The sequence below is a fragment of the Cottoperca gobio genome, chromosome 12 (genome assembly GCF_900634415.1).
Source record: "Cottoperca gobio chromosome 12, fCotGob3.1, whole genome shotgun sequence".
Lineage (NCBI taxonomy): Eukaryota > Metazoa > Chordata > Actinopteri > Perciformes > Bovichtidae > Cottoperca > Cottoperca gobio.
Genome location: NC_041366.1, coordinates 14090157 through 14111827, shown reverse-complemented (window position 1 = coordinate 14111827; position 21671 = coordinate 14090157). Strand labels below are relative to the sequence as shown.

Below are 21671 nucleotides of genomic sequence, written 5' to 3'. Positions count from 1 at the left end.
GTTTTTGTTTTGTTTTTCTTGTTTCTCTCTGCGTGTAGAAGAGCAGAAAGAGTGTGAATGTGTGAACTCCTGCAGCAATAAGCAGGTCCTGCATCTTGTTAAAACTGCTGTGGATGGAACAAAGAATTTACCTGCTTTGTCAACACATTAAAAACCTCAGTGTATTGAATGAAATGTCCTCTCTGTCTCTTTATGGTGGTTAACAACATTGGCAGAACAGCTACACTGGATTTGCTAAAGGAGGTGAACTGCACTTTAAAAAGGAGATTTCAACAAAAGCAACTGATATGGTAATCATTAAAGATTACAATATTTACTATTCATACTAACAAGACCAAAGGTCTAGTCATGCTTGCAGCTGTGTGAGACTATTCAGGCAGAGTGGTGCTTTGAGCTAAATGCTAACATCAGCACGCTAACATGTTCACAATGCTAACATGTTCACAATGCTAACATCAGCACGCTAACATGTTCACAATGCTAACATGTTCACAATGCTAACATCAGCACGCTAACATGTTCACAATGCTAACATGTTCACAATTCTAACATCAGCACGCTAACATGTTCACAATGCTAACATCAGCACGCTAACATGTTCACAATGCTAACATCAGCACGCTAACATGTTCACAATGCTAACATGCGGAGTTAACAGGTTTAATCTTTACCGTGTTCACAGTCTTAGCAGGTTAGATTTTTTGCTAAGTTGCACGAAACACAAAATACAGTTGAGGCAGATGGTGATGTCATTATTTTATAAGTATTTCAATTCCAAAGTAATGGACAAACGTGTTTTGACCCACTGTCATCACATTTTGCACAGTGAAACAATATGCATATGGACTGTGTTTCGCTTTATTATGTTGATTATATTCCAGCTTCTCAAATGCAAATATATATATTTTTCCTATGATAGTAAATTGAACATCTTTGGGTTCGGGGTTATCAGACAGAACAAGCAGTTACACCATCTAACATCTAGTGCAAACCACTTTCATTAAGTCTTAGAGGTACTTGTCTGGAGTATGAAGTACAGTATACAAAAAGGTGAAAGAAAAAAACAAAACACATTTTCCCATCAGAAATATGAGTTTCAAATCTAGATTAACCAAACTCAGAAGAAAATAGTTTATACATTTTATAGCCAAAATGTCAGTTTCTGAGCGTTTGGTAATTAATTGTGATAATGACTGGGCAAAAGAAAAGGCCAATTAAATGCACCTGGGCTTTTCCTAAAATGACAAATAAAAGATGTCTGCCATGAAATAGGCCTAATTGCAAGATGGCGCATCGTTAATGTTATTAGCAACACCTGTGCTTTTCCTATTGTGACAAGTCAAACTGCCTGCTGCATCTTTACTGTTTCAGAATGTCAAAGAAATGAGGAAGTCAAAACACAATGTGTTCAAGTTGCTCAGTTTTATTCTGGAGAAGGGGAGAAAATATTACTCAAGGAAAAAAACAAATCAGAAAGCTTCTGTCAGAAGCAGCCCTCGAACAAATCAGTTCTCCGAATGATCCTTCATTTCCATCCACTTCTATTTTACATTAAAACTGATTAGTTGAGATACTAACTTATTCCAAATAAATAGAATATTTTCTTTCTTTTTTTAGTCAATCTTTGTATTAAATCACAGCCAGTCAGTAACCGCCCACACCTCGACTTTGAACTAACTTTCAGACACACAGTTCACACTGCCAGTAAACATGGCAGAGCAGCCTTTCCCCCACACACCAGGCATAATGAATATACAATATGTTACACAGTTACAGTATTTACACCACCTCTTTTACAGTAAAGACAATAAATGCTTTCCCATTGCTATTTGTTTCAATCACGCATAACATATTTAAGAGTGAATTAAAGAGTATGGGAAGTAATGTTATCCACCTTGCCTTATTTCTTATTTTACAAGCCCCGAAACATCACTAAAATTATTTTATTGTATATTTACCTCTTGGTCTGACCAAAAACAAAACGAAGGGAAAAAAACTCAATTTGTAGCTCGTTTCAAAGGAAACCAAAAAGTGACAGAATGCTAGGAAGCAAGGAATAAAAAAAAAAAAAAAAAAGAATGATTAAGTAAATGTATCCAAAAACCACCTTTTACTTACAAAGTGCTGTGGTTTAGGGAAGGCGCAGCGCTGTTTCCTTTGCCTGTAAAAAACACCAAGTACATATGGCCTCCACATATTACATTATGCTTTCTATAATAGTGTAAACATTCTGGTATTTTTAGCCTAACGCCTTCCGTCCTGTTGCATTTAGTCATAAAAATCAAGTGTGCAATTAAATAACCGAACAAATATGTCCTTTACCTATAAGTAAAGACAACAGAGAGGAGTTTAAAATTCAAAGACCCAATCCAAATGAAAGGTTAAAATACCTCCAAAAGTAGTCCGTGGGATTTTTGTATGACTTGCAATATGTCTTTGCATATTAAAATCATAGAAAGACTCTTAAAAACCAGAGGCCTCTGCTATGATTTAATCTGAAATGGATTTTTTTTCTTTGTTGCTGGGATAGCGTAGCTCTTGGTTATTAGTTGCAAAGGGAAAGAGCTTCACGGTAAAGATATCAATCCATCCTCCAATCTACATTTGTGAACATGAGCATCTCTCTTTAAATCTAGACACATAAACTTGAAGAAAAGTATGAAGCCCGTCTTAATGTTGGCATCCTACATACATTTCTTTTTCCCAATGCCCATAAGGAGAAGAATTACATAACACATTTGACTAGTTTTGGAAAGAGTTGTTCATTTTCTCAAATTCTGAATTGGTCCCACACTTTTGGCAATAACACGCCCTGTTGGAAGCGACCAATCCCATTATTGTCACCATTTGTTCATATTTACAATTCATCCTCCGAGTGCAACACTGCACACACACACTTTCAATTAAACTCATTTGCTTCAACTGGAATCCTCAGCTTACGAGTGTGGCTTCATAGGATTCATCCACAGGCTCCATCACTGTCCAACCAGCCACAGAGGACAGAGATGAATGAGAAGCTTTGTACAGTTTTAGTGCAATCATACTTATATAATCTGATAGAACTCTACAAAAAAAAGTACAACAGAAGCAACTTCGGCTGAAGTGGAAACGGTCTGGATCACACACACACACAAGCGCGCGCATCACGCTCACTCACACAGTCCAGTTGTAAAGGATTAATTCATACTCGATATGTGGAACTACAAGAAAACGTAACAAAAAAAAAAAAAACAGGCTCTTATCAATAGTGTCAATTTGTTCCGAAACTTAAAGACCCCATGAAATTAAAGTAAGGGATGAGCAGCTTTGATGAGGGGAAAATTCAATTAAATAAAAGAGTGTGGACATTTGTGGTGAGGACAAATTCCTCAGAGATGAAAGAATATTTGAAGAAGAAAGACGAATTATGAGCGCAGATAACGAGATTTTAACAGCATACTTCCTGTAACTTCCTCCGGTGCACCTTAATATATATCATGCTAATGAGATAAAGAAAAACTTGAAGAATGAAAGAAAAGAAAAATGTGGGACGCAGCCCGACACACAGCAACCCAAACTCTATTAATTATCTGAATTACACTCTGAAAATAATGCCTCAATAACTTTGATTAAAATGTGTTTTTTCCTCATGGGGTCTTTAAATTGCATCGGTCCCCTCCTTCTCTCAGTCTAACAGGATGTTTGACATCACAACACAAACGTTTCACATATATTAACATTTCACACTGTACAAACAGAAGACGTATTTTCAATGTTTGGAGGACAAAGACACAAAAAAGGTTGAGAAAAGGATCAGTACCAATCTGCGACACCTGCCTCCATCTTTTTCTGAACCTCATCATGTAACTAGCGGGCTCTTGACTTTGAAACAGCGCCTACAGTTCAAAAGCTTATGTGCACTTCAGTTTCTTGATTTGACTTTAACTTGCATCTCTCTCTTCTCCTTGTGCACCCTTTCACCATCATTCACTCTCCTCACATCACACACACACACACATACAGGTAAATATTTGGGTTATTACATTCAAACGTGATGCTCTTTTTTGGCATTGGTACAGTGAATTGTGTAAAATTGAGATTTGCACTGAAATGAAGTTGCACACAAACAGGCTGCTAATCGGCAGCTCTTTAGGTACTGTATCGGAAAGGGGACAGAATAAACGGCCCCCTTATTGCACTTATGTGTAAAACGGGAGACGAGAAAGGATGGTGATTAAAAATGGTGGTCCAGAGAATAATCAGATTCAAGGAATACTGGTCATCTCTCTGGGAAGAGCATCATAGACAAAAAAAAACGAACAACATAAAAACAAATAGATACTCTCTTTTTAACCATGCACACATTAGTGCCAACACACAGAACAGAGAGGGGCCGTTTTAAATGTAACCGGGTCAAAGACAGTCTGTGACCAGCGGTGCAGGGAGTCATATTTCTTGAGAAGTGTTTGTGAATATGATCAACAAGCTACAAACTGTGGTGTTTAATATTCCCCAGACTTCAAGACATGTCCAATATCTCATACATACGCACACACACACCAGCCTCCATCACAGCCACACCTCACACCACCAGGATCTTGACTTCGTCCTGTTCGTCAGGCCGGTAAAAGAAGGGGATGCAGGGGTTCTCCCCGAGGAAGGGGGGGGATCTTAGCGCTCCCAGGGGGTTCTGGATCTCCTGGAGCAGCAGCATGATCTGCTGGGCTGTGCCGTCCTCTTTGGGCACCAGGGACTTGGAGTCGGTCTGGGCCGACCCGCTTGACGGCGCCTGGGACGAGGGGAATTCCAGGCCTGTGGCGGGCTCCGACAGAGGAATGACCTCCATGGCTTCTGCAGCAGAGAGAAAGCAGCATGGTGAAGTTATATTAAATATTATAAAATAATAATTTTTTTAAAGAGCAAGTGGTATTTTTATTCTGAATACAAAGAATAAACATATAAATGTACCGTAATTTTCGGACTATAAACCGCACCTGACTATAAGCCGCAGACGCTAAATTGACTGATGTGTATGTAGCCGGTCTGTAGCTGACACCACGATCGACTCTGCGTTGTGTTGTGTAGAACCAGGAAATAACGATGGAGAACTTCTGCCTGTTCAATCAGCATTTATTGTCTCTGACCGTTGGTGTTTTCCTTAATTTGTCCATAAATTACCGTTGAAACAGAAGAAACACATGGAAGTCATCATCATACGGTAACTCCACAGTCGGGGTTTTTGGACATGCACCCCTCTCTTCAGCGTATCCTTCTTTCCGTCTCCCGAAAAAGTGGCGCGAACCCCCAGAAAGTGCCGGTTTCAGGAGTATCAACATAAAAGCATATTTAACAAAATAAGACTCCTCGAAATAAATATATATATTTCCATAATGAGGGTGTCTCACACACTGCCTCGCTCTCGTAATGTCCGTCTGTCTCTCGTACCACTCGCTACTTTTGCGCGCTCTTTCCCTGCATCCGGTGGACTGTAACCTGTAAAATCCATAGATTTAGGAATTCCCCTAGTGGCCGTTAGCTGTAAAAATCCATAGATAAGCCGCACTGTTATATAAGCCGCAGGGTCGCAAAATGGGGAAAAAGTCGCGGCTTATAGTCCGGAAATTACGGTACATGAAATGCAATTATCTGACTGCAGACTTTAGTTTGTGAGGTGAAATCCAGTGTGACTGCACCTTTACTCTGACATGATCCTGATTAAGGTAAATGCTGAAGTCATTATTAATGTGGTCAACAGCAAAATGAAGAAAACTTGGTGACATTTATGTTTCATTTATTGTAGATGGTCCCTTTCATATAAAATAGATAAATAATAATGTCAGCTCAGTCTGTTGGACACATGTGACCTAATAGGGGTACACGCTTAACCCCCCCGACCATCCTCTGGACACAGTGATCGGTGTTTAATTGTTTTTTCCCTTTTTTTTTTTTTTTTTTTTAAATGGTGTAGCAGGGGCAGCTTAAGTGCACATACAGTAGTACTGGTTGTGCCTACCTGCTTCACTGACAGCATTAAGATGCGTGTGTGCATGTGCTTGGTGCTCTGGATGAGTGTGATCCTCCCCAACAGGAAGCAGGTCGGGGTTCACTGTGCCTGCGCCGGCTACAGCTCTGGTGTAGCGGCTGTACCAGTCGTTCCTCTCAGCCACCAGCCTCATCACCAGATCCTGCAGCTCCGACAGCTTCGCCTGATGAACAACGGAGAAACGATGGCTATGACGGTAAAAACTGAGCAAAAGCATGCATCGTGACAAACATCTTATGAAACTACAATGGAACAAAAAGGTTGCTATACAGTACTTTCATCTCTTCCTTGTCCTGAGCCAGCATGCTGATGTACTGCTCCTTCTCCTGGTGTTTCTGCTTCATGATGGCTCGCTGACTCTGGTACAGGGCTATGTACTCCCCTGGAGAGACAGAGAACAGAAATTAGTTTTTCAATCTGATAGAGACACTCAATCCAAACGTATTTGTAAACAAAGTAATACAACAGAAATATCCTGCTGTCCCACCTATAGTGTCAGTCTCTCCAGACAGCTGGATGCAGCGGTGCTCCAGCTCCTCCACCCTCTCCTTCAGGTCAGCTTTCTCTCTCATGAGGGAGGTGAAACGCTGCTGGAGCTTATCCATGGCAGCTTGCAGGGCCTGATGAACTTCCACCGGCACTCCTCCTTCTGGGTAGAGGATAGTTAAGTGCACAGCTGGTTTAGATCATGCACCTCAGATAATCTAAATGATCAATAGAAGATAATCTCACTGCCGTAGTCTAGAGAGATAGTAGTCTTGGTCTTTTCATTGTAAAAACATTTGCACACTTGCGCACAAACAAACCTCCCTCACCTGAATGCTCGTGATTGTGTTCACAGTGACTATGTTGGCCCTGAGTGTGCTCGTGCTCGTGCTCGTGCTCGTGATGATGGTCATGATGGTCATGATCTTGTGTGTGGCTGTGGTGTTGCCGCTCAAGGCTGAGGGACACAGCGGCCTGATGCCGGGCTGCCATGTGGAGCCTGTGCTCCTCCTCCAGTTGCCTTCTGGCCTCGTCCCTCTCCGCCTCCAGCCGAGCCAACGCTCCACGGATAAACTCCTCCTGCATCGAAATTAAACATCAATCATTCAAACTGGCGTTGCACTGGATGCATCATATGTAGGTGTCATGTAAGGCCTCCATAATGTGTAATAAAAAGGAAAAGTAGTAGTTTTTGGGGAAGAACATTGATCCCCCTCCTCACCATCTCCTTCTGGCTCTCAAAGTCTTCTGGGATAACTATGGCGAAGGACTTCTCTGGGCTCTCTTGCAGGGACTGGCTCTCCACTCCATCACCTAAGTAACATAGTGACAAATTAAAACTTAGACTGGGACTGCAGGTGCTGCAGCTGTGTCCTTGTTTCTAGTGAAGGACACGGGACAGTTTTCACTTCCTAGGTTTTATTTCTTTCAGATTCAACAATTTGAAACCAGAGGGTGGTGTTGAACATGCGAGGCACAAACACATGAACGCCTGTGAAGGGAACTTGAGTACTTTTTTGTAAAAGACGAGGGAAAAGTACCAACATGCCAGTAATAGACAAATCTTACCTTGGTCTCTGGATGACGTGCCAAGAGCTGAGCTGTTGAGCAGCTCCTGCACCTCAGCCTTCAGCTGCTCGTTGTCTTTGACCAAAAGATCCAAATAATCCTGTAGGGGGAGACAGAGAGTCATTCAAAGACAATGATGAAAAGAAATACAAGTGAATGTGTGTTTGAGGTTGTCAGAGAGATGGGACAGTGACAGAAGGGGAGGTAACACAGCATACTATCAATATACTGTATAATTAACAGACTCCTTTAAAGCAGTCTTAATATGTTATAGAAGTTTAAAGTACATACGGTTTACTGCACTAAAATATCACAACAGGCTGGATTCCAATATTTTGAAGTTTTTCATAAATACTTATTCCTGAAATGCACACCTGCGCTTGCTTGAGCTGATTGTGGCTGATCTCCAGTTGCACGCGGCCCTCGGTTTCATCGTGCTGCAGCCGGTCCATGAGCTGGATCTGCTGCAGATACTGGTGGTGGATCTGTTCCCTCTCTGAGGCCAGGGTCTGGTAGCCGGCACAGTACTGTTGCAGCTGGGCCACTACCTGGTCCCTCTGCTCCATTAGACCCTCAGTGTCCTTACTTTTCAGTTCCAGCTGAAGCCAAGGGAAACGAAGAGGAAATGTAATACCAAAAGTAAGCAGGAAATGACTGTTGTCAAAACAAATATGTAATCTCTCTCAGGATGCCATTATCACATATTGCTCCATTGTGTTAATGCACTGTGTGTACGGCCAACAACAAGAATAGAATAACTACTACAAACATATTAGATTGCACACGATATAGTGTAAGCACAGTAAAGACAAAACAAAGTGCAAAAACTGAACAAATGCCACAACATGAAACTGTCAGCAGACCTCCAGTTGTGTTTGTTATGAAGTGTTTTGTGTGTGACCATACCTGCTCCTTGTTGTTGTGCAGTGCCTCTTGCAGTTCACCCATTCTGCGAGCCAGCTCCTTTTTCACATGTTGCTCTGACTGGATGGCAGTGGTCAGCTCCATGTTCTCATTAGTCTGTACAAATGAAGGAGTAACAGGAGTTTGGGCTTAAAGACAGCAGTCTCCCAAACCTTTGAGCCAACACTTGCCATGAATATCCTAATTTGTTAAAATTCTGTCAACCTCTTGTTACAGAACCACAAATCAAACCATAGCACAACAATCAGAGACAAAAGAAATATAGAGTATATGAATAACAGCACTTCAAAATGTGTCACTAAAAATAAAGGACAGATGGACAGCTCGATTCTCAGCCTCACCAGTTTGACAAAGCCGTTCTGTAGCTCAGCCAGCTGGTCCTTCAGTGTACGGTTCTGGGTGAGAGCGCGGCTAATAGTGGCCTTGTCTGACTGAACATCCTCCAACATGCGCCGGCGGTCCCCTTCCTCCTGGACTTGGCTCTCTACCTGTCGCTCCATCTCCCCCATACGCGTCTCCTGCTCTGTACACATGCGGCTCAGCTGCTCGTTATCTCGCAGCTGTGGGAAATATCACAGAGGGGATTATGGAAACTTTAAACCGAAAATAACTAATAATCTTTTAAACATTATGTAAAGAACACACCAATTGGTGTAACTTTCAATTGTTAATATGATCCCATTATTATTCCAAGACCTTAACTAAACATTAGCTACAACAGGACTCAAACATGTGTCATTGTAATGCATACCTGTGACTGGTACTGTGCTGCAAGAGTGTTTTTCTCCTGCTGCAGAGTGTTGAGGGCCTCCTGCAGAGCCACCTCACTCTCCGATGGTCCTGAGGACTGAGGCTCTGCATTATCCTTAGCCTCTCTCTCCTGGGACAACAACGCTGGAGCAGGAGGAGAAGAAGGATAACAGTTACCAGGTGTAATCCTTTTGCTACAGAGAAATACATGAGACTGTAAGTAGCTGTGTCACCAGCGTGTGCCCAGTATATAGAACGCTAGAGTTCATATATACTTAAGATTTTAAGATTATGCTGGAATAAATATTACCGTTAACAAAAAATATGTGTTAACTTTTAAACTATGTGAATACTCGACAGTAAAACGTAAAATCTCGCACCAATGGAAAAAAGACCGACACAGCTTTACAGCCTTTAAAAACAAATGTTTGGGCAGTAATTAACATTTGGACACTAGTTAACAATAGTGTCAAACATCACGTCTCTTTGCTCCCCTTGATCCCAGGAGCACCATATCAGGTGTAAATTGCTGGAAGATAAGGGGAGCCCATTGCATTAATCCCACTACTTCAGGCAATCAAACTGCTTATTTACCAAAGGTAAATAGGCAGCTCAACGACGGTGCTTCAGAAAGGCCGGGATCAGGAAGAAGCACTAGATAAGAGCAGTGTGAATCTCTTACCTGCAGCATTTTGTAGCTCCATGATGCTGGCTTCCAGTTCTTGGACTCGGCTGATGTTGCTGTCTCTCTCCTCTGCAACCAAAGACACCTGCACAGACACAGAATGTATCATTAAAATCAATTAGTCATTTGTTTAAAACCAAAAACAACAAAGAACATACAGATTTCTTTATTTTCAAAGCTATAGTCAATCACGTGTCTATGCTGATGTTACTGTACAGTTTACCTGTGTTAGCAGCTGTTCCGTTTTGTCCTTCCATACACGGCCTTCGTCCTGGATCTGCTCTGCATAGCAGTCTCTCTCTGTCTGCAGATGGGCCATCGACTCCATCAGCTAATATCAAAAATACAAAGAGAGAAATGGTTCTTACAAAGCAAGACTTTCTGAATATAAGGAATAAACAGGCAAGCGCTTAGGCATACATAACGTAGTCTAGGTTAGTTTATTTTTAAATCATTAAAAAAAAGAAGAAAAAAGGATTAATTTGCAACTTTTATGTATAAAATAATCAAATATGGAAAGGAAGAGTGGGAAAGGTATGTGACATCTCATGGGTCATGTGATGCAAACAGTTGGCTGAGGAATATGTTTCTATAAGAAAGGAAAGGTTGCAGAGATACTAGTTGGTAGTTAATCTATGTTGAAATGTTTTAATTGTTCATGACAGAATACAATACAAACAGTTTATCAGATAAGGAGGCACACACTTCAGAATGAATATCAAAACACTGTGCTCCATCTCAAAAGATTTCAAATGAATATCCAAAGACACACACACACACACACACAGATAACTTTTAGCGAAAGGCCCCATCACAGACCTGGTGATTGTGTTCCTCCAGCTGCTGCTTCTCTCCCAGCAGTAACTGGACCTGCTGGTTGGCACTTGTGGGATCTGACTGACTGGAGTACTGGAGAGAAATAAAAAGGACAAACATTGACGTCAGGCTTCATTGTCGTCAAACAAACATTTAGGGCTCTTGATTGAAACCAATCCAATGATGGCTTTTTGTCGTAGTTTTGCTTTAGAGTTGATCCAACACGAAGACGAAGATCAGTATATATGTGCATGTACTGTAAAATGTTGTGCCTGTGTCTTAATGCACCTGTTGCAACATGAGGTCAGCTATCTCGAGTCTCTTGCGAAGATCTTCCAACTCCAGCCCCATTGCGCCATTCTCCTGTGTTCTCAGCTTTATCTGCTCTGACAGCTCTGAGCTCTGCTGCTTCGACTCCTCACTCAAATTGCTGCGGACACACACATATGCAGAGATTGTTCATCTAAACTACCAGATTCTAACTTGGGAGATTTGCACGTGCCATCTGTTGCGTTGCATACAATTTGATGGACTCTAAATGCCATTATTAATGTCAAAGCGTTTCTTAGCTAATCTCCTGCCGATGAAATGTTGTGAAATACATCTCAGTGTGTATGTGAGGGTTAAGTGACTTACTTTAGTCTAAACACCTCTAGCCTCAGGCTGTCTCTCTCCTTTTCAAACTCTTTGTTGTGCTAAGAGACAAAAAAGGAAAACATTTCTTGAAAATCACAAACACTTTTCTCAAGGAATTCTGTTTAGCAGCGATCACTGCAACGTTTGTTACCTTCTCAAACTGTTTCTGCTGTGTTGAGACAGAAGAGAGCGTTCTCTCCAGCTCTGATACTCTCTGCTTTGTTGCCTGCAGACGGTTATTCAACTCTTCTGCCTCAGCTACACACACACACACACACACACACACACACACACACACGAAGACAGCAGAAAGACAGTAAACAATCGGCTATCTAAGGTCTTGCCAAGATTCTTCATTCAAGTGTATTTACAGCTGATTATAAAACACACACACACCTGCTTTCTGCCTTGCAGCATGTTGTGTGTATTGTAGTGCCGTTTGTAGCTCTGATTTCTCAGATACCAGTATACCAATGGTCTGAATGTGAACCTTGGGAGAGGACAGACAAACAAAGAGCACAGCTTTTCGTGAGACTAGACAATCAAATGATTTAACATTAAGTCCCTCATTAAATCACAAAGTTAACTCTTCACAGAGCAATTACACTCAGTGCTTCAGCTATGTACACATAATGTATTCTTGTCAGGGTGCGCCATCGGGGGGGAGGATGTGTTGCTGGATTACATTTCTATCCATTTGATGTCAGAATGACACCATGGACTCTGACATTACACACTGATAGACAACATGGCAGTACAATGAGGTTCTTTTTCTGCTGTGACACAGTTTCAGAAATCTTTCCACCAGACAAATTCAGTGTACGTGTTGGGTGAGAGAAGTTACCTGTAATTGCTCCCGCATGGCTCCCTGCTCTTTTGAAACTCTCTGATCAAATTCTTTTCGCTCCTGAAGGAAGACAAAAATACCAGAGTTCATGAATGACTAGGAGGGAAGTGAAAGTTCAGTAGACTGGAAAAATAAAGACAGGAATGAACAGACTGAGACACATTAGACTTATTTTATTGAATACCTTTTGTAGCTGATCAGAGAGCCCCTGAGAATGCTGTGCCTGCCAAACCAACAGGATTTACATTTAAGTTCAGGAAATATCAACATTTCATTCATCACACCAGCAGCAATTCAAGCTCTATAAAACAACCACAATTCTGACACAAAAGCTCATCTGCATGCCAAACAGAAAGTATTGAAATAATAAACCTGTTCTTTTATCTATATTATATGTTAACCTTTTAGGTGTATTTGAGTTTTTGCTGTTATTGTGCTACTATGAGGTAATGACAGCTGTGATTGAAGTGTGCACCCACATTGCTCCTTATGTAGAGGTAGAGGTATGTACAGTTATAGAAATGCATTTTAAATCAACAAAAGTAAAAGATAAATAAATCAACATGCATGACTTCTTCCAGTTTGTGGTTATTTAAGAGGACATACAGAATGCAGACAGCGAATATTGTGGGTCGGCTGGAAAGGGGTTACTTCCAGTCACACAAACGTGCATGCACAGAAACACGCACACACAGCTTCTTACCAGCTGGTCTAGCTTGGTATTTAGCTGAGAGTTTGTTAGGTTGCTGGACTCCAGGGCAGCTGCCAGCTCCTGGTTCCGACCCTATCACGTGCACACATGCATCCGGGAAAAGGAGGGGGAACAAAGAAGAGAGGGAGAAAGTGCAGTGGCAAAAGTCAAACAAAGTGGGGACATGTGAAATATTAACATGGAGGCAAACAATAGCACCTTTACAAGTGGTGGAAAAATGTGCTTTCAATAATGAGACATGAATCAAATAATTAAAATATAGCATAAAATACATGATGGTTGTTAAACTGATTAATGGAGACAGGTTTAGGTGTGTCTGTACTTTTCGTATAGTCCTCACCAGAGTTTCAGCCATTTAATCTGACATACATTAAAATATCAATCATCCATCAATCCAGCTATACATTCATTCTTTTTACACATTTAAAGCAGTAAATTCACTTGCAATGTAGCTCTAACAGCCTTTGAGAAAACTAACAACGTTCTTTTGCCCGCTATCCCGATCAGAGTCAATTAATATCGAGTATCTGCCGATCCCATACTCCCATGCTGTTTTCCTGGATAAACAGTTGCACAGTGCACACTTCAAGTACATTAAAGTTATTACAAATCAATCCAGAGTAATGCGTTTGCTTGACAGTTGAATAACTCTGAATTGCTTTAAGAAAAAAAAGTTACCTGTATACAATCTGTTCCTTTATGGGTTTTTTATTTTATTTAAGAAATGACAAAACAACAAACCCTCTCTGTAATCTTTTTGGAATTTCTCTGTTTTTAAAGTGTCCTCCAGTGTGTGTTGCTTCGTGCAGCCTTTGGTTAAGTTAACCGAATGAACTGTATTGTTGTGAGTGTTTATTAATTATTATTATTAATATTATTGTGAAAACAGAAAATATTAGATTTCCATCTTACCCCCAGCTCTCTTTCACCAACGGCAGGTGGACTGTCCCCATTCACATATGCCGTAGATGACTGAAAAGACACAGACAAGCCTATTAATGCGCTTCCAATACAGAAAATGAAATATGTGTCAAGTTTATAGACAGACCCTATGGGGGTCTTATTACTCCTTTTAGTAAGCAGATGAAAGGTCACGGTTAACTGTGTCTCAGAAACCTGACAAAAAGCATGCTCCGTGATTTACTGCTGACTATGCAAAACTAAACTAAATTCAAACTGGTGCACCAGTTAATGCTGTCAGTGTGCTTGAGGCCATTGGGAACAACTGGCAGATTTGGAAATGCCTCCAGTGCATTCCTGCCAAGAATAGATGCATCCCACTCTAGCTGAAAGTGCACATCAGTGGTGGTGTTTAATTGTTAAAAGCCTGACACTTTACGAGGTGTGTGTGTGTGTGTGTGTGTGTGTGTGTGTGTGTGTGTGTGTGTGTGTGTGTGTGTGTGTGTGTGCGAGCGAGCGAAAGAGACCTAAAATCTTACTTCAGAGACCAGGCCGTTCAGTTGCTGTGAGAGCTGTCGCAGGCTCTCAGTGGAAGACAGTGGTCTGCAGGAAACAAACATCAATAATCAATCACACACATTAACTAAGTCATTTACCATGTTGCATAAGTAATCAATGGCGGGATGTATTCGAGCCACAGTATACACAGTAGTATATATTAAACCTCATTTATGACAAATGTTATGTTAAAGCAGCAAGCATAAACATAAATGTGCAGATGATAGAATTATTTCATAGAACAGTCTATATGCAGATTGTTTTCTGTACTTGGAACAAATCTATATCTCCAAATTAAAAGAAATACCACGTCTCTGTCATGATAATGCACTACTTTGGCAGGCAAATTCTGCAGTAGATTTTACAACAACAACACTTATAGCCAGTCCATAACCATTAATATGCAACCTTTGTTTTGTGTGTGGTGTATGTTACCATAAAAAGATACAAGGGTGTCATGGGCAGTGATGGATCAGGTAACCCACCTATTTTCTTCTGTTAAACTCCCATTGCCATTGGTATCGGTATAGTCCTGATAAATATGAGGAAAGAGGAAGAGAGAGTAGGAGACAGACAAACAGGGAGAGGAGGAACACAGAAAAATAAAGAATTTGATCAAAAAGAATTAGCAAGGTAACAATTCACATAATGCACACACATCACAAACAAACACAACAGGGGATTTGTTGTTCAGTACAAATACATTAATCTGAGGCATGTACTCATATAACTGAAGGACATCAGGATGACAAGATTTGACTTGAAAGACAAAGAGAGACAAAATGATAGAGAGAAATAGACACACACCTGCAGGCCAGTGTTGTGACCGACAGACTCAGGGTTAGTAGCAGTGTTAGCACTAGCGAGGTTAGACACAGGTGAGCCGCGACCAGGCTCGCCCTTTGGTTCCTCCAGCAGCTGGGGAACTGAAGACCCGATGACCTCCACGTCAGCAAAGGTCTGCGGTGACACATACACAAAAAAGGCACACACTGGTTTAATGCAAAGAAAAAGAGCAGTTAGGATCAAAGAGCGACGACAATAATGTCTCAAATTTGATTTGCTTTTTATGTGCACTGAACTCATTTATCTTTATAGTTCAGTTGAATCAATTAAGTCATTTAAATGTCCAGATGAATGCACGATGAGTCCAAGATGACATAAGAATGTAATAAGAAAATGGAGGGGTTTTGTTGGTATCTATTTTTGTGTTCAATAGCTCACAGAGCAGCTCTATGCAGACTCTGTTACTTATCGTGATAGCTGTAGAAGGAAAGTTGTTCATTGCTGCCCCAATTTTTCCCACCACTGCTACCCTTGGCACTCAGAACTCAGACTATGCTGTATGAATGCCAACATTGAATTGAGTGACTGACAAATAACTATTCTTCATTACACCTACTCTTACTATGAAGCTAATGCATGCAAGACTTTTATAATAATGCGTAATAACAAAATAACACTTTTAGGAGTGCGTGTAAATCAGGCAGTGAAAAGTGAATCATGCATACATTTCCTGTTTTCCCCAGATGCATGCCTGCATGATGCACCCAGATGCAGATATCACAGCCATGCAACTACTGAGACCCATCTGCTGTGCATACCTTGTGCATCCACAGAGTGGCATTCTACATAAGATGGTGAACTCTAGATGAGCACCAACAACACTGGGATAAACTCGGAGAAATAACTGTGCACCCTCCACTTTTCTTAGCCATGTACTCTCTTGACATGGATTTAAAAGCACAGCACCAATACAAGAATTTGCACTCAGAATCCTGGTCTGTGTGGGGGGGGGAGGGGGGGAAAGAATATGTGCATGTGACGTAAGAAGGAGGAAATAATAGGGAAGCAAGATACAACAGAAAAAACAGACAGGGCAGAAACAAAGAAAGGAAATAATAAGACAGAGGCTCACCTGACTGTTGCCATAAGGAGGTAGGACTACACCATTGCTTTGACTAAGTGCTTTCAGAATACTGTCAAACTACAGGAAAGAAGAAACAAGGGAGGGAAATGAAAGAGATGTGAAAGGGGAGAGATCAATTTAGAGAGTGAAAAACAGGCAGTGAATCAGCTCTAGAAGTGACGAGGGTGCGTAATGAGGTGAAACTGAGGCTAGTATGCCTGGTCCAAGAAATCAATACAATTGCCAATATTTATATTATATAAAAACGTCTCATGTAAACAACACTTACATCAGAACGAGAGTGCAGGGGCAGCTCAGCATTTGTCCAAAGGTGGCCTTTGTGTATTGGCATAATCCCTTCCTACATTTCACTCGCTGCTTCAGTTTCTTCTACAACCAGCTCTATAAACTAACACAGTAACCTTGCTCTCATTTGCCCGTGTAACCTGCTGCACCAAATCAATAATTTGTGCCTACTTACTCACCTTTGCAAATAAAGCCCATTTAAATAGTGTTGTCTTTTATACATTTTATTTAGCCTTTATTTATACAGGTAAAATCTCATTGAGACACAGGGTCTCATTCTCAGGAGAAACCTGATCAGATGGTAACAGTACCACACAAAGTCACAGACAGGACACTAAACACAGAGGCAACAGTCAAATACATGAGTCTATCCAGTCTTGGTCAACCAAAACCAAAGATGTTTGTGGGAATAAATGCATCAGAACAACCAACCAGACTCAGCAGCAGAGTTGTGCCAGATTAGCCCAGATTCCAGTAAAGTAGTTAGAAAACTACTGACCGGCGTAGTCTTTGGAAAATTGACCTGAATGTCAGTCAGCCCCTGTGTGTGAAAGCTGTGTGCTGGAGTCACATGCCTAACTGCGTGTCCTCATTGGCAGTCTCAATTAGCTTATAAGAGCTTTAAAGCAGAACACACAGAAGTAGACGGTGCTTAATTAAAAATAATAATAATAAATGTAATAGTAGTGACAAGCAGAAGATAAACAAATTAACAATGAGCTCAAACAGATAGGCGTGTGACTCTGATTTTGACAGAATTGTTTTTCTCCAAAAATCACCCGAGTATTATTTATAAATCAGAAATGTCTGGATTCTAATTTTTCTATGTTAAAACATCCAAGCGTGAGTCACGTGATTATGATAATTTATTTATTACTAATCAGATATAGACATTACTACTTTGATAAGGGTCAGTCCTGTACATCTGTCCACATTATGTCCCTTAAATCAGAGCAGCATACAGGACTAAACAAGAAGCTATTAATAGTGAGAGAACAGAGAGAGAACACTACTTGTCAGCAATTTAAAAAGCATATATGAATGCGTTTTTATAACATATCTTTTCAAAAGTGCTCTATAAAAAAAGGTTGCTATAGCATGAACCAATAAGGAAAACTGATGGTCAGGTGACAAAGATAATATTTCTCAAAATCTATAAGAAATGTGTTACAGCTAAGACAAAAATCTAGTGTATGTGCAGGCCTTGACAAACTTTTACTTAGCCATTGCATGCAATCATCTATGAGTGCTTGAAACTTTCAGTATATTGGACTAAATACCTCACCATTTGCTGCATTATAACCCTGGCCCCTGTTATGATCAGGGGGCAGGGTTATAATGCAGCAACAGGTGAGGCATTTTGTCTCTTGTCCAGTGTCCTCTTTCTTAGATAAACATTATTTCCACACAGTCACCTGGCCAGCAGATATATGTCAATACTGCTACTTTGTTGCTGGCACTTGTTTTATAGCATGGAGGAAAGCATATGCATATACTTGATAGTAATTCAGCCGTATCATTTCACAAGCGGCAAAATATTGGGTCATCAATGGCCAAGCAGACCATTAAATCATTACCACTTGGAGAAAACACACAATAAAGGACTTTGTCTATAAGCATGTAGAGCTTATCGGGTGTATACTGCTATGCCAGCCACAGTTACTATAAAACTGTTCTTACTAAAATGTTGCAGATTGTATGTACATACACAAAACAATGAATGTTGTCTGCCTATTATAAACAGCCGACATAACAGTGAGTTATTCCTTTCTAATGCTAAACCAGCGTTTAAAATCTAGATTTGAGAAACCAGACATAAGAAGGACATATAAAGACTTTCAAGTGCAAAGAGAGGCTGTTATTGGACCAATAAAGGCAGAATGACAAGCAGGCAAATAAATGGAAAGATCAACTGGGACTGACTTACATTGTCTGGAGAGCTTCTGTCTGTTGAAGAAGCATCCTGTTGGTTCAGTCCCTTCACCTTCCTCTTCTTCTTGGCCCCAGCTCCACCACCACCACCACCACCACCACCTCCTCCTCCACCCTTTTCACCTCCCACACTAGCAGGGGAGCTCTTCTGCTGAAACTCCTTCAGCTGATTAGCAAATAGGAAAAGGAAACAATAGATGTGTAAGAAGTGCAGCAAGACATTTTTAACTGCCAGAAATAAAACTCTGCTTTCTATTAAACAAAATCACACATTATTGTATTACTTCTTACAAATCCAGCAGTAGACCTCTGCATTTGTCCCCAACTTTCAACCAACTAGAGACATTGCTCAGAAGTCATGTCTAACCACTGGTGGGACAAGCTAAGTGAATGAGGAGATGAATTTGGTCTGAGATGAAGCAGGGATGGACTGCTCCCATTCTGCTTCCAGCAAATCAAAATATCCGGTTTCAAATGTAGACCCACTGCCAACAAGTTATTGACTGTCATGTTCAACGACTTGATGTTCTAAACCAAACAAGATGGAGTTGATAACAAACTATGATCATAAAAACACTCTTTCCCCTGTCTGCGTGTGTGTAGGCATTGTGCCTGGTGACAGCTGTCGTGGGGGACCCGACTGGGAAACGAAGGGGAACTACTAGAGCTGCCGTCTCTAAAATACTGGGTTTGAATCGCAGCGAAATGCTGCTAAAGTGGTATCAACATGACAACTCATCTACAAAGATTGTAGGACAGTACATACTGCTGACGAGTCATTTCCTGAAGCTAACATTTCACAGCTGATAAGGCCATCTTTTTGACTAGCCTAACACACCTAGCAGCAGAAGCACACAGCGGGACAGGGACGAGGGGTGTCAGCTGTCAAAACAGTCCCCGTCATTCTATTCTGCTAACTGTGCTACATCGCTAGCTCAACGTTTGTTTTAAAATTGTAGTTTGTTGATGATAATTAAATAATTGAGCCATCTTGCAGACAAGACAGAGAGCTGACCGGTAGCATTCTTTACACTATCACATAGCCAACTATTCATTAGTTAGCCAGCTTGCTAACGTTAACATGCCTTAGTAAGCTAACACGTTAAGGTTTGCTAAAAAAACCACATAAGCACAGCTAGAAAGACACATGAAATCGTTGGGCAAATAGAGTAAGTTAGGTTAATCACTGACAAACTGAACGGCGTAGAATGTTATAAACGCATTAAATAACTAAAAATAGTCTGCATAATCTGGGAAAGTTAATGCTATCAATACAGGCCTAGAAGAATCACCGATCTTTCCTGCGCATTGGAGCCTCGAGAGGAGTCGAGAGGCGGGACGGGCAACAGCGCAGAGGTCGGACGACGTGTAATGACAACACCCCTACTCCATAAAAAGATGTATAACAAAACGAAAGAAAACACCGGCAACGCAAACCCGCAGAAGAGAGACAGGGCCAGCGCCTCCCATATTATTTAGCCGGGTCAGTTGTCAAATACTTTACCTTTTTCTTAGCTGCAGCGAGTTTTATTTGCCTGCTCTGGTCGGCCATACTGCTGCTCTGGTCAACGGACCGAACCACGTCACCAGTTTGGAGTCTATTGGTGTAACTGCCGGCTGCCGGTAGGGGTCGCGGGGCCCTGGCTGTGTAAAAGAAAATCTGCTTCATGCAGTTGGAGTTGGACACAGATCTACGGAGCACCGGAAGGGACATGGAAGGGGGGGGGGGGAAACAAGCTTATTATGTATTTATTTATTATTTATTTATTTACAAATCCTGTTAATTTATTGTGTTGATCTGTCTTTAATACTATCAACAATGGTGGAAGAAGTAATCAGATATTTTACTTGAGTAAAAGTAACAATGCAAAAATAAATTGTACATAAATAAAATTACAAAAGTATTAGCATTAAAATGTACTACAAGTACTCTTTAAGGCAGAATGGCCCTTTTCACAATATTCTGGATTATAAATATTTAACTGTATATGTGTTCATCACTTTAATGTTACAGCTGGTAAAGGTGGTGTTCATTTTAATTACTATATATACTGCTGGGTAGCTTAATCTATATTACTAGCCTACATCATAATTTATTAGTGGATTTAAATGTTGTATTAATAATCTAAATCTGTAAAGTACCTAAAGCTGTCAGATACATTTAGTGGAATAAAAATGTACAATATTTCCTTCAAAAATGTAGTGGAGTAAAAGTAGTAAGTAGTAGCATAAAATGGAAATACTCAAGTAAAGTACACGTAGGCCTATCTCAAAACTTTACTTAAGTACAAAACTTGAGTAAATGTACTTAAACATTTAATTAAGAACAAGGAAATCTATCTCACTTTTGTTTATCAGAAATGTATTCATTGTATTTTAATTTTGCCTGTTGTAGTATATGAGCCTTATGTCTTGACAGTCCATCTCAGAGATGCACGGATAAACATTTTGGCATTCATACAAATGGTGATTTTAGGCTTTTATCAACCTTACCTACATGCAATGTTAATAACATGTCATTGGAGAGTGACCTCTGCAGAACACCTGGCTGAAATCCATGTTGCACTGGGAAAAGCAAGCAAACTCAAGGAAAAATGTCCCAGATTTAAATTTAGGACCAGTTTACTGTGAAGTGCGGTAATAATCATCGTAAAACAATACCATTTACCATTTGTATGAGAAACAAGAATAAACTTGCAAGTATTGAAATAAAATGAAATGCATTCGCTCCACACATTCACACGGTTATTAGTTGTTAATTAGGTATCTAATAAATATTCTAAGAGAACCACAGCATTTTGTCAAAGAGTTTCAAGAGAGAGGAGAATTTATATGCAACATCTTTCTTTTTGTACATGGAAATATATCAAAAAATAGTTATAGCTTGATTAGCATTCAGTATTTAAAAGCCTGTGACCTGTACAAAAAGTAAAGATGCATAACAAGATATATTTGTGAGTCAGGTTGAGTGCATAATTTCCAGATCGCCTGTGAACCATTGCTCTCTCTGGACTTGGCTAAAGACATTCAATGTTTAGTCTAAATGTATAATAATAATTGTTTCTATTTCATTAATATAATAAATATAGAAAACAAGTCAGGTCAAAACAAGTAAGAACC

At 40.4% G+C, this 21671-nt stretch overlaps 1 protein-coding gene across 2 annotated transcripts; it reads right to left on the bottom strand.

The window, feature by feature from the left end:
• Positions 1-1403: 1403 nt before the first annotated feature.
• Positions 1404-20163, bottom strand: golga2 (golgin A2). Of its 2 annotated transcripts, XM_029444892.1 has the most exons (28): positions 20056-20163; positions 18547-18717; positions 16323-16391; positions 15212-15364; positions 14890-14936; positions 14386-14449; positions 13859-13918; positions 12938-13018; positions 12419-12457; positions 12232-12294; positions 11784-11877; positions 11539-11645; positions 11388-11446; positions 11040-11181; positions 10755-10844; positions 10159-10266; positions 9933-10020; positions 9252-9394; positions 8842-9060; positions 8483-8596; positions 7951-8175; positions 7577-7676; positions 7230-7321; positions 6838-7087; positions 6510-6671; positions 6298-6404; positions 5993-6185; positions 1404-4830 (listed from the first exon to the last, which is right to left on the bottom strand). In XM_029444892.1, the coding sequence occupies exons 1-28, from the start codon at positions 20101-20103 to the stop codon at positions 4562-4564; spliced, it is 3357 nt and encodes a 1118-aa protein (XP_029300752.1). In that variant the 5' UTR covers positions 20104-20163; the 3' UTR covers positions 1404-4561. The 2 variants fall into 2 exon arrangements, with proteins under 2 accessions (XP_029300752.1, XP_029300753.1); XM_029444893.1 differs by lacking the exon at positions 16323-16391 and having other exon boundaries at positions 20056-20161.
• Positions 20164-21671: the final 1508 nt, after the last annotated feature.